The sequence below is a fragment of the Strigops habroptila genome, chromosome 7, assembly GCF_004027225.2.
Source record: "Strigops habroptila isolate Jane chromosome 7, bStrHab1.2.pri, whole genome shotgun sequence".
Taxonomy (NCBI): domain Eukaryota; kingdom Metazoa; phylum Chordata; class Aves; order Psittaciformes; family Psittacidae; genus Strigops; species Strigops habroptila.
The window spans coordinates 29404488-29417863 of record NC_044283.2 but is presented as its reverse complement, the minus strand read 5'-3'; the positions used below and the strand labels follow the sequence as shown (position 1 = coordinate 29417863).

General features: G+C 39.7%; 2 protein-coding genes across 3 annotated transcripts in view; one reads left to right on the top strand and one right to left on the bottom strand.

Annotated features, from left to right (window-relative positions):
* PPAT (phosphoribosyl pyrophosphate amidotransferase) overlaps nucleotides 1-13376 on the top strand; it is a 47912-nt gene that overhangs the window by 9240 nt on the left and 25296 nt on the right. The gene's annotated exons all lie outside the window — the stretch shown is intronic.
* Nucleotides 1-13376, bottom strand: part of LOC115610194 (multifunctional protein ADE2) — a 41507-nt gene that overhangs the window by 18874 nt on the left and 9257 nt on the right. Inside the window, exons 4-8 of one of the 2 annotated variants that reach the window (XM_030491300.1) lie at nucleotides 12593-12682; nucleotides 7608-7694; nucleotides 3267-3338; nucleotides 2150-2551; nucleotides 612-677 (exon numbers count right to left, since the gene is read on the bottom strand). In XM_030491300.1, coding sequence (XP_030347160.1) covers nucleotides 612-677; nucleotides 2150-2551; nucleotides 3267-3338; nucleotides 7608-7694; nucleotides 12593-12682 — 717 coding nt within the window. The remainder of the gene's footprint in view (nucleotides 1-611; nucleotides 678-2149; nucleotides 2552-3266; nucleotides 3339-7607; nucleotides 7695-12592; nucleotides 12683-13376) is intronic. The other variant, XM_030491301.1, reaches the window with a different exon arrangement.

The following is a 13376-nucleotide window of genomic DNA, read 5'->3' as shown; positions in this document are numbered from 1 at the left end:
GCCTAATAGGCAATAAACAAAAGTCTGTTTAATCACGTAGAGTTAGTCCTCTTAGTACAGTTTGGGATGTTGAATTCAAGGTGTTGAATTCAGGAATGTTGTGGTTGAATTCAGGAATGTTGTGATGTTTGGATCTATTTGTGTTCATCTCTCTGTAGACAAGGCAATGTTTTAGTATTAGAAATAGGGGCAAGCCTCCTAAAACTGTCATCCATCAGTGTTGGACTTTTTCATTATTTAAGGCCTGACAATTCTGCCAGGAAAAAAAACAAGCTCCTGACCTTTCATATGTCAGATTGCACGCCATGTATTTCTACCCATCCCTTCATAGAATCTCTCAGTGATTCTATTCCACATCTTTGGAATAGCTGTCTTAACCTGTTTTCTCTTGTACAATATGTTAGTCATTACATGTTAGACTTTATACATCTAAACACATATTTTTTCCTCTCATTTACTGACACAGTATATTATGAGGAAACCATGACTGTGATATTGGTGTTAAGTTCTAGGATTTCTTTATTTTGAAACTGTTTTAGTACTGGAAACTAGAATCTGGCATCCAATTCAACAGCAGGGTATAGATGCTTTAAAACGTCAGGAGCTCTTACCATCATTCCATGTTTTTCTCTTGATACTCAAGGATCCTGTGTTTACTGTTACATCTCCCACTGAAACTTAGGAGAGAAAAGCAAGGTGACTATTTTGCAGATATTCGTAAATACAGTCAGTCACACACCAAAAAAATTTATACTACAAAGGCAAATGCACTGGGACGAGTGACCTGCAACTGTAAGAATCTTCTGGAAAAGTTAGGTACTGGGTTGGCACACAAAATCGGGATGGAGACACATTTATTTGGCAGATGCCTCAAAAAGCTTAATGGCTTAAGCTGCTTTTACTGTCTCCTGCATCAGCATTTACAGCACAGATTAGACAATCATTTTCCAGCATGCTAAATGTAAAACAGCCAGGTTGGCTCAAATATTCTTGATGTTGACAAATCCCATTCGCAGAGAGCAATGAGCACTAATATCTTCAGTTTCTATATTTGGAAGAAAATGCCTGTCTTAAGAATGTGATCAAGCACAAGAATGAGACAGGTGAGAAGCAGTGGTATCATTCTATGGTTGTGTGGATATCATTCCAGCCCCAACTAATGGTATGACCTTATGGGGCTCTTGGGCACTGCTTTAGGGCTCTGATTCATGATTGAGGACAGCTGGCTTAAGGATGGCTTCAGCAGTTTCTGCTCAAGCTGTCTATCTGGCCTCTTCTGCAGAAATGGTTCAAGTCCTCAACTAACATCTGTGACATTGCAAATAATTACCTAACATTTTGATAAAAATCAGACTTAGTTCTGGTTTACCGTAACTCACTGAGCTCTAAGCTGCAGTGGTTGAGTTGCTTCTACAGCAGCGTCTGATTTGCCTGGAGCATGGAGCCTCTGAGAGCTGGAGCAGTCATGAGTACCCTTACAGCAGACAAAAGATTAACAGCGTGGTGCCTAGATCAGAGGTCTTTTAATACTAACACAGAGGCAAATTCTGTTTAGAAAACTTACTATGTGTGGGCAAAATTAATATAATAATTACATGAAATATAATTATAATGATTATTAATATTAATAGTTATATTAATAATTGTTATGTTACTATATATTATTATTATATAATATAGACATCACTGCCCTGGATTTTTCTCTCTTGACTGTGGTGTGAATTGAACTAATGAAGTTTACTTTTTTTGAGTCCCTTCACTTTGCATGATTGTCACAGATTTCTGCAGTTCTAAATGGTATGAGCTTGCAGCTCTCTATCCATAAGACTTTACATTCCTCGCTAGATCACCTCTAAAACCTGCCACATTTTCTACCACCATTTCACTGTATCTCAAGCTTCCAAAGCACAAAGATTCTCCAATAACACTGAACGCTTCAGGTGCTTTCACTTTTTGTTAATGCTCTCGCTTCTAAACTCCTCCAAAGACCATTTCCCTTTGCTGAGTTTTGCCTATGTGACCGTACAGATACAGGCTTTTCAGTTATTTTCCCTCCCCATTCTGGCCACATATTTCACCCTAAAGCATGGGTCAACAGGCTTTAGGTTTTATTTTAAATGCTTTTTCTCATCACTGAGGTTTTTAGTACCTGATAGGAGACTTGAACTTTCACATCCCCAGCCTGAAGGACCCAGAGGCTGTCTTCTTAAGATGCAGTCAACTTCATCGTAAAATCTCATTTTTCTCCTGGGATTACCAAGATGCTCATTTTCCTTCTGCAGTGCACGGTATTCATATTTTAGGTTCTTGTACTTTGTGCGGCACTGTTTCCAGTCTCTGTCTATGCCACGTTTCATTAACCTTCTGGCAATTTCCTCAAATATTTCTTTATTTCTTGTGGCCCCTTCAAGCATTTGTTGTATCTTTTCATCTGACCATATGTTTATCAGAGCTCTGACCTCATTGTCACTCCAGTGTTTTCCTGCTCCAGTATCATTAACTGTAATAACTTTAAAGTGATTTTGTGCTTCTTCCAAGGGGATGTGACTCTCTGAAAATATAAATGAAACAATAACTGAGTATTCCTGAATATACATACATTAAAGTGTAATTGTAGCAAATGGTTTGGTAAGCAGCTGAAAGATTAATTAGTATTTATAATAATCTCTTATTAGGAAACTTAATTTTACAATGTTAATATCCATACATGATTACCTTTCTGTTAAGTATGCAAAATACATAGCGAGTAAAACCTCTTGTTTTGTCCAAGGCATCTAAAATTCCACATTTGTCAGTGTAATTTTGTTGCTGTTGTTGGTCAAATTAAAGACAGATGTATCCAAGTGCTACATGCAGGAAAGCAATAGGCCTTAAGCTTTAAAAGTGACAAGATATCAACATTGATAAGAAAATGGGTTTCCAGTATAGTTTCAAATTAGAAGGCAAAATATCATGCAAATGGAAATGCTATTGGGGATTCAAAAGAAAAGAATAAATCTTCAGATTCAAAAATATTCGGAAGTAGGCAGGTGTTGTTCATCAGATAAGCACAGAGTGCAAAGTTGAACAACAGTATTAATGCAAGTTTTGCTCATGACAGGGCACAGAGCTACGAAACTAATTTGTAAGTTTAGTGATGAAGCTAACTGGAGTCAGAGTAGAAAAGTACAGCTTTGTTTACAGAAGAGGTCTGGTTGCTCCAGCTTTGGTACTGTGCTTACAATGCTATTCTGTTTCAGAATAAATGCATGGAAATTGATGCTTACCTGTCCCGACCATCCGTTTTGCTACTGGTGTACAAGATCTGTCTTCTGAGGTAGTGCTTATAGAATCATCATCTGTAGAAATACGCACTTTTAAATAAAATAGACTTAGACAAATAAATTGCTAATATTATTGTCATCTTCCATATGTAACACCTATCTTCACTTAAAAATGTCATAACCCGTTAATCTAACTCATTAATTATAGAATCACAGAACCATAGAATTGTTTAGGTTGGAAAAGAACTTTAAGTTTAGATTAGATATAAGGAAGAAGTTCTTTACAGTGAGGGTGGTGAAGCACTGGAATGGGTTGCCCAGGGAGGTTGTGGATGCTCCATCCCTGGCGGTGTTCAAGGCCACGTTGGACAGAGCCTTGGGCCACATGGTTTAGTGTGAGGTGTCCCTGCCCATGGCAGGGACATGGCAGGGAGGTTGGAACTCGATGATCTTAAGGTCCTTTCCAGCCCTTACTATTCTATGATTCTATGATTCTAAGATCATGGAGTCCAACTGTTAACCTAGCACTGCCAAGCCCACCACTAAACCATCTTCCAGAGTGGCACATCTACGTGCCTCTTAAACGCCTCCAGGGACGGTGACTCCACCACTTCCCTGGGCAGCCTGTTCCAATGCTTGACAACCCTCTCTGGGAAGAAGTTTTTCCTAATATCCAATCTAAACCTCCCCTAGTGCAACTTGAGACCATTCCCTCTTGTCCTATCACTTGTTACTTGGAATAAGAAATCGACCCCACCTTGCTACAACCTTCATTCAGGTAGTTGTAGAGAGCAATAAGGTCCCCCCTGAGCCTCCTTTTCCCCAAGCTAAACCCCCCCAGTTCCCTCAGCCGTTCCTCATCAGACTTGTGCTCCAGACCCTTCACCACCTCTGTTGCCCTTTTCTGAACCCGCTTCAGCACCTCAATGTCTCTCTTGCACTGAGGGGCTCAGAACTGAACACAGGATTTGAGGTGCAGCCCCACCAGTGCCCAGTACGGGGGGATGATCACCGCCCTGGCCCTGCTGGCCATGCTGTTGCTGATACAGGCCAGGATGCCGCTGGCCTTCTTGGCTGCCTGGTCACAAGCTGGCTCATGTTCAGCAGCTGTTGACCAACACCCCCAGGTCCTTTTCCACCGAGCAGCTTTCAGCCACTCTTTCCCAAGCCTGTAGCATTGCATGGGGTTGTTGTGACCCAAGTGCAGGACCCGGCCCTTTGCCTTGTTGAACCTCATACCACTGTCCACAGCCCATGGATCCAGCCTGTCTGGATCCCTCTGCAGAGCCTTCCTACCCTCCAGCAGATCAAGACTCCCACCCAACATGGTGTTACCTGTAAAGTTACTGAGGGTGCATTCAATCCTCTCATCCAGATTATCAAAAAGATGTTAATCAGAGCTGGTTCCCTGGAGAACGCTACTTGTGACGGGCTGCCAGCTGGATTTAACTCCATTCACCACAACCCTTTGGGCCCGGCCATCCAGCCAGTTTTTAACTCAGTGAAGAGTACACCCATGCACGCCATGAGCAGCCAGTTTCTCCAGGAGAATGCTGTGGGAAATGGTGCCAAAGGCTTTACTAAAGTCTAGGTAGACGACAAATGCCTTTCCATCATCCATTAAGCAGGTCACCTTGTTCAGGAGATCAGGTTGGTCAAGCAGTACTTGCCTTTCATAAACCCATGCTGACTGGCTGGGCCTTATCACCTGGTTGTCTTGTACGTGCTGTGTGATGGCACTCAAGATGATCTGCTTCATAACCTTCCCTGGCACTGAGGTCAGGCTGGCAGGCCTGAGGGATCCCCAGATCCCTTTTCTGGCCCTTGTAGATGGGCATCACATTTGGTAACCTCAGTCAACTGGGATCTGCTGAGTTAGCCAGGGCAGCTGATAAATGATTGTGAAAGTGGCTCTGTAAGCACTTCAGCTCCCTTAGTACCACTGGGTGGATCCCATCTGGCCCCACAGACTTCTGTCTAAGTGATGTAATAGGTCACTGACCATTTCCCCTTGGATTATGGGGGCTTCATTCTGCTCCCCATCCTTGTCTTCTATCCCCTGCCTCCACTAAGACAGCAGACCAAAGGACCTCACTAGCATACCATCCCTCAAACACTGGCTGCTTGGGGGCTTATCTCTAGTGAGCCTGGTTTTTCCCTTTCCCTACCTGGAAACTATTCTATGTGGCTTACATGACAAAACAGGGAAGACAGAAGAACTATTTTTTATTCTTCCAGCATCAGAGTTCTCTTCAAAATTCCACCTCTAACAGCATAGAAACATCATTATATTCTCATATTCTTATATTCTTATTCTGCATGCCCACAAGCCAGGTTTTCTCCCTCTGCAGAGGTGAGGCTATAATAGCTTTGCACTCTTTTGCAGCATAAAACCTATTCCCTTCAGAAGGAAAATGCAGGAGCCCTCAGGATTCTTGAAATCACCTATGGACATCAAAACCCAGCTCTGCTGACTCTGGGCTCATTTCCTCATGCTTGGACTTCTCTGAGGCTGAAAGTTCACTTTTGTGTGAAATTACTTTTTGGGTTGTGAGAGAGAGAAAGATTAGTTCTCATCATTTTGGTAGGGTCTGTTATAGACCAATTATTTTCAATACAGTTCTCAGTAAAGGGTAGAAGTAAATATTCCTTATATGTTTTGAAAAACTGAGTGCATTGCTTAGACTGTTAGAAATAAGAGGTTGTTGGTAAACAACCAGGTTCATTTGATTAGCTTTCTATAATGGCACTTGCTAACGTATGCCCAAAGTAGTACTTTGAATTCATATTTGCTTTATAACTTGTTTTCTCTTAAGCGATTTGGCAAATACTTGTTTTTCATAAGTCATACACAGGAATAAATTTCATACCTATGGAAAACTTAGAATCAGAAATTATGCTCTCGTAAGCATGTGTGAGTTTCTTGGAGTACTAGAAAGAAAGTGGTTTTTCATAAATAGGCTACCCCATAACTCTTAAGAGAATTCTCACTTCTTCCTTTAACACTTGCAGCTATTGGAAATACAACCTTGGACCAAAACGGAGCAGCAGGTCTACTGCTGGGCTCTTCAAGGATTTATGTTTTGGTATTACTATTATAAAAGCACCCACGGCTTTCATTTATGTGCTCATTCTCTCAACCCTGCTGCTCTCTAATCTCTTTCTATCTTTGGCAGTGCCACTTGTGTACTTCTGACTTGCGTGATTACTATCCTCAATGGATATTACATGACAGTGGCAGGGAATTTGTGTGTATAACGCAGTCAGTTGATTTGCGTGATGTTTTATTCTGCGTCACTGTGTATGAACTCTTCTCTTTGTATTATTGTGACCCCACTATGTCTCTGAACTTTCAGGGACACAGTTTACTTTCTCCTCAATGTAACTTGTGTTTCTGTGTGTCATTGCTGTGATGACATTGCTCTGATGTTGTCCTCTGTGTCATACTTGTTACAGTTGTCTTTCATAATCAAGATCAGCCTATCCAAATAGTCATAAAAGCTGTGTTGGATAGGGTGTCTCAACACGCAAACTTGAGGTAACATAATTGCCAAGAAGGAAGCTCTTGCCTGGATCACAGAAATACTGATGCATACAATATCAATACTGCAGTAGAAACTTCTAACATAAAAGGCCAAAGAATTGTTGCTCACAGAATCATATACTGTAAAATATATTTTGATTCAGGATGTCAGGTCAGTATGTTTCAATGTCGTCGTTATTTCCTCTGATGCCTCTTTTTCATGATCTTCCATGGTTTCTATGCTCGTTTATTCCACAAGATTAGTGTCCCTACTGTATTCTAATGTTAAATTTTAACATATTAAATAAAACAAATCTTTTCCTGAATACTTGTCATTGAATGTATGACATACATATTGCTGAGGCTCTCATTTCAGTTCGACTTGTAAAATAATTCAGCATATTTATGGCAATTGTTTGATAGTGAATAGTCTGAAATTTAATGAACTTCCATGAAGTAGTTTGAAAACACAGACAAGGTATAAAATGTTCAGTGTTTCTGAGACAGCCATTTAGCTCTCCAGTTTATCTTCTCTAGCACAACTGTGTATGAAAAAGAACAGTATTTGTGTCACAATCAAATACAGTCTTACCACATCTAGCATAATAAGGGAATATATTGTCTGGGAAAGTAAGATCGTTTTATTAATTGGTGGAAAGAGAAACAAGAGTTTATACATTTTTGCACTATGAAATAAAACAAAACCCAGATTTTATCATAACCTAGAAGTAGAACAGGTATAAGATATGAACCTTAGAAACCTGCAGTTCCACTAAAGTAGAATGCGCTGTTAGAACCATCCAGACACAGTCTTGACCTACCTATGTCAATCGTCTCCTTCTTTATTTGTGTAGCTTCCAGAGCTGCTGGGGTGGAATTGGCAAAGTCCCCCTCATCTTCAAGGATTTCTGTAAAAAATATACAGTTCTAATTAACTAAACAGATCTTGAGTTATGTCTTGAGGATCCCCAACTTCAGAATGCCGTTAATGATAAATACTGTTAAAGATTTTATCTCTTAGTATATTAAAGCAGCCTTTTCTCCACAGTAGTGGGCTTAAGAGCAGAGTGCACTTATATATTAAAATAAATCCAGAACCCCATGTAACAGCTGCATAATATAAATTTATGGGTTAAAATGTGCAAACTTAAGTTGTTTAAACCTGGATCAGAATTTGGTGAATGGTTTGCTGATCTTGGTTGTAAGATACGTGTAGTGACTGGTAAACCTCTATGCAACAGAACATGCCAGAGGGTGACTTTCATAAGGGGTGCTTCAGTACAGACCAAAATGATCAAAAGACTCTCAAGCAACTGCTGCCAAGAGTCACCGAATCATCCTCAAAAGGGGCAAGGGTCCTGCCATTGCATCAGGGTGCTGTGCCTGGACAACTGATCTGCAAGGCTGCCTGCCTACCTGATAAAGACAAAGTAGTACATGCCTGTCCTGACAGCTTGCAGGGCGTTTACATCACACAGCTGGGCCCCTCGTGACAGAGGTGCCCCTGGGCTCCCCTCCACGGGGAGGAGAGCTCTGCTCCTCTGCCATTGGCCTCTGGTGTTTAAGGGAGGATTCCACCCCTCTGTCCCGGCATGGAGGGATGGGCAGGTGGATGATGCAAGTGGTCTTTCCGATCCTTGTTACCAGGTGAGGACACTGCTGTACAGAGATTAAATGGTGAAGGCCACACCGTGGATCGATGACAGCATTTTCCGGCTCCCAACCCGTTCTCAGTCCATTCAAGAATATTGCCCCTAAACATTGAGCAATGAAGCATACTCCAGAGCCATTTTATTAAAAATTACCCCCCGAATCAATACAACCTTGTTTGCATCAGATGTTCTTTACTATGAGACCTGCACCATATGTCTTTTTATTTTTTTTCTTAGTGAGCCAAGGATGTGGGTAGGGAGCCTGACTTTTTTTGCTAAGCCGCTGTTCAGAGATTTTGGAGGGAAGGCAAGAGGAGAGCAAGACTGAGCCAAACACAACAAACCATCGACAGTTCCTCGCATGGATAAAACAGAGTGGCTCTGTCCAGTGTGAAGCTTTAGTGAAACTATAGACAATTGCCAGCAAATACGCTTAAATCTGTACTTTGTGTTTGAAGCATTGCTCACAAGGCCACCAGAGCAATGCTGTCACAGTCTTTCCTTTTGCCCTCTCAGGCTGATACAAGCTCTCTTCTCTTTTGGCACTCTGTCACTATCACTACTTACCCTGTTTTCTGCCTCATGAGGCAAGATTAATAATTTGTCTCCTAATCCTTACTCTCATGTGTGTCTTGTATAGTATAAAAAGGGAATGGGAAATGTCAGAGGTAGGGAGAATTTTCAGTGTGTGGCCTATGTTTATGCTTGCAAAGCTTCTGCCATTTCTGTCCTGCAGACTATGAGACTGGATACAGGCAACTTGCATGCAGTTAGGAGTTTGTGTCTGCAGCCCAAGCGTGCCCTGAGCTAAGCCACTGAATAATCAAGAACTTTTGATTTTGTGCTTCTCTGAAACACTCTACTTCACACCAGCCTTGGGCATACGTATTAAAACGTTATCTTTTGACTTTATATCTGTACATTTTAAAATTCCAAGCACACAGCAGTAAGTGTTCAAGCCAGTAAGTTCCTGAGTGTGTACCAATTTAAGATCTTAACCTTAAAAAACAGATTTTTAAAAAGCTCTTGCTTAGGAATATATCTTGGCAGTGTCATGACTTATTCCAAATTTGTTCTGAGAAGGACATATAGTAAAGTATGCAGGGCACAAAAATCCTAAAAAATAATTACAAAAAAGTAATTTGTTTGAAGCAATACTTGTAGATATTTTTTAAGAACTATCAGGCTACTGGCATTCCTTATAATCTTGTTTTCATCTCCACTGTTGTTCTCTGGCACTTCAAATTTAATCAAACACCTATACACAGTCTGTGATCGTACTGTGAAGTTGACACATGTGGAATGTACGTGTACATGGAGTTTGAATTGATGAGTCACTACTGCCTGTGTAAACTGAAGGAACTTGCTCTTCTAAATAGATTTCTGGAATTAGCAGCCCTTAAAAGTGATTCCACGAAATAGGAAACATCAGTCAAAATGTCCAAATAAGTTTTTCATTCCCAGATTGATTTAATGTTAGTATGTTTTACCAGAAAAGAGAAAAATTTAGTGTCCCCAGCCTTTCCTAGGCTGTTTTAGCTGAAAACGACGTGCATTTCTGACTGCTGTGGTGCTCTTGCACCCTCTGCTGGCTAGTGTGCTGGAAATGTAGAAGAGCATGTAAGGATTTAGCTCTGTCTTTTCTTTCTCAGGTGGGCATTTGCTGCTCTTTGAGTAGCAAACGTGGGTAGAGGTGAAAAACAATGCCAGGAAACATCGAATAACTAGGTATTTCCCTGAAACTGGTGTATTTGTCTTTTGACTAATACCATCTGTTTTTTTTTTCCTTACTAGAGTATGGCAAACCTGATTAGACTGTTTATAAAGACTGGCAGTGGTGACAGTGTTACTGTGGCTAATAACTTGGGTTCATATGTAAGATGGTGAGAAGCATGTGCGCTTCTGAGGCAACTTGTGCACTTCTGCGCATTTCCGCAGCTGTGGTTGCCAGAAAGCAGATGTCTGCCCAGGCTAGCTAGTATATTGTCTAGAGAAGTATATGTATAACTCTGACTGCAAAGTACATTAACTCCATGTACTAATTAGGAAGATACCATGATACAAGGTTAACAGAGTTTCTAAATTCCTATTTATGTCAAATTGGTTTTACAATTTTTATAAAGGCACATGAGTGTATATAAATTATAATTACATGCTTGTTGAGAAACAGTTTTCTACATAAGTTCTGTTGAATATGGAGTAGTACTTACAAAGCCACATCCTAAAGGCTATTGGTCGTCAGATATCTGCTGATATCAAAGAACCAATGTGATACATCACTGCCTGATTGCCTTTTACACTGTTTATCAGCAAGTATATTGATGAATACAGAGGTATATACAATCTCTGTACTTACCAGTTTCTCATTTTAAAAGTATTTGAACTGTTTAGGAAAGGCATGTACCACAATTGGAGAATAAAGGGTCTCCATGATATTGTTACGTAAAAAGCGTGCATCTTTTTCTGCTTTACGTAACACCTAATTATCTTACCATTAATAACATTAAAGTTAGGCATCTTTTAGCACCTGTGATAAAATTATTTGAGCCTGTATTGTTCGTTTGGGACCAAGGGAAAGAATTCTGGAAACTGAAACTGCATCTCTTCATGATGGAGTGCTGTGGGTTTGCCTTTTTTTCCCCACAGAAGTTTGAACAGTAGTCTGTAGAGTGGATAGGCTGAGCCAGAGACACTTCTAGAACACTTGCTATTTTAATCTTTCCCCACAAGATCAGCTTGCAATTACAATTGCCCAGAAACAAACAAATTATGCAGTTAAAATACATATATTTGAGAAGAGAAATGGTAATGAATGTGTAAGTCTTAACACCTGCATTTATCTTAAAGGAATGTTAAAGTGGTACGTGAGTAAATGAGTATTCAGAACTTTACTAGAAGTATTCAGTGAGCTTTATCTTAAATAACTCATTTGGAAGATTGCAGTCCAAAATGTTACAATGTTATGTAGCTTCAGGCAGTTTAGTAGCGCTGCTGAAATTATGTATTATTATAGTGCCTTATTACTGATAATGTATATGAAGTAATTTTACTTGTTGACAGGGAGAAATAAGATTTGATGTATCTTACAAGTAGTCCCACAAAGTAGTGTATATGATTTCATATATATTTTGTCTCTCTCAAAATGAAGTTCCTTAGGTAATGCACTTTTCATAACAACCTATTTTACTCTCTGAATTCTATGAATGCCTCAGGTGCCCATGGTGATTTGGTAAAAGGCCAGTTATGTATTTCTTTGTCAATAAATTTAAATTAATAAATGTAATTGCTGTTGAATGGTGAAACAAAAATGCTACTGTCCAGTATACCTCAAATTACCTCTCAGGATCAACCATCTCTTTACTTACTTGTCATAGCTGTTTCTTTTGTTATACGCAGAGCTGCCCGATGCTCTGGAGTAGTATTTACAGTAACATCATCTGTCAGAAGATTTTTAATTTGATATTAAAATCTTTCAAGTTCACGTTAGACCATTTTAAATTCTGTAAGACTACTCCTTAATGCCAGATATAGACCATATTCTGCCTCATGCTACTGAAAGAGATCATGAGGTCCTCTTGTGGAGAGTCAGGTCTCAGTTTTCGAGACACTCATGTGTCTCTAGCTGAATGTTAAACTCCCATTTCCTCTGAAAGTTGTGCTTTCAGATGTAAACCACAATGTTTCTTTGTAAAGACCTTCATACTCAGAGCTAGTAGTGATAATGAAGTTTTCATCCCCTGCATGAGCATTTACATAATTACATTAAATACTTATCATGTTATATTGTGAAAAAAAGAATGCCATTATTTGTTCATACACAGGAGACTGAACTGTTCTAATCCTTGGGAAGACATAGTTCAAGTAAAAGTAAATGCAGTAATACATTGCAGTTAAGTTGCTTAAACCAATAGCTTCTTCTTCTTTACATTTTAGGTCATGAATCTTTGAAAAGATTACTTGCTAGACTGTGTTTTATTAAATTTAGCAGAGTGCTGTAAATGTGCACGTATGCCTGTACTGAAAGTATGGTTATCACTATGACATTATCTCCTGCTTATAAGGTTTTTAGGCCTCTGCATTTTCTAACCGTAATTACAGTGTGGGCTTATTTTAGAAATCCATCTTAATTTAAAATACAAGACTTTTCAGTTTACCTGAGTCAGAAACTTTCTTTATATCTGCAACCCGTAGGTCTTCTGACATATTACTAACAGAGTCCTCTTCACCTGTGTCTCCAGGCATTTCTGCGTAAATAATGCTATGTTAATTAGGGCACTGCATATGTGTACTACATAAGAACAGTTGTGCTTTGTCAAATCAAAAGATCCGTCCAACGTAGGGTGCTCTTTATGCCAGCAGGCAGTAGTAGATGCATTAGCAAAAAGCCTAGAAACGGCAACTGAAGAGTGAATCTTCTCCCAAAATGTTCTCATAGTTTTCAACCAGAGACTGTGTTATATTTTTCTTGACTTCTTCCATTACTTTACTAACTTCTAGTCTTACATTTGGCCACTGTAATATCATCCCCTGTGTGGGATTCTTACTGTGTTATTGTTACCAGCTGAGCTTAAACCATGACAGTTATAAAGAGTTTTATGTTTAGTTCTGTTCTCGAACAACAGGCATGTTTCTGGTTATACATGCCAATAAGAAATGTTTTAACTCCTGGGTAGTATAGTTTCATCAGTCTACTGTAGTTCTGCATTCATCCCTCCATTACCAAATTATTCATCAAAAACACACAAAAAAAGGCAAATTCTGCCAGCATTCTTGGTGCTATTCCTTTTGCTATTTTCACAATAGTTGTCACACTAGTTTGGGAGTCTTGCTGCAAAGGCCCATAAAACTGGGCTACGGGGAGCCGTAAGAGATAGACAGATTTAATGTTAGTCTTTTAACCAAAGTCTGTAACTACAGACTTCTTTTGCTCAGTGTCTT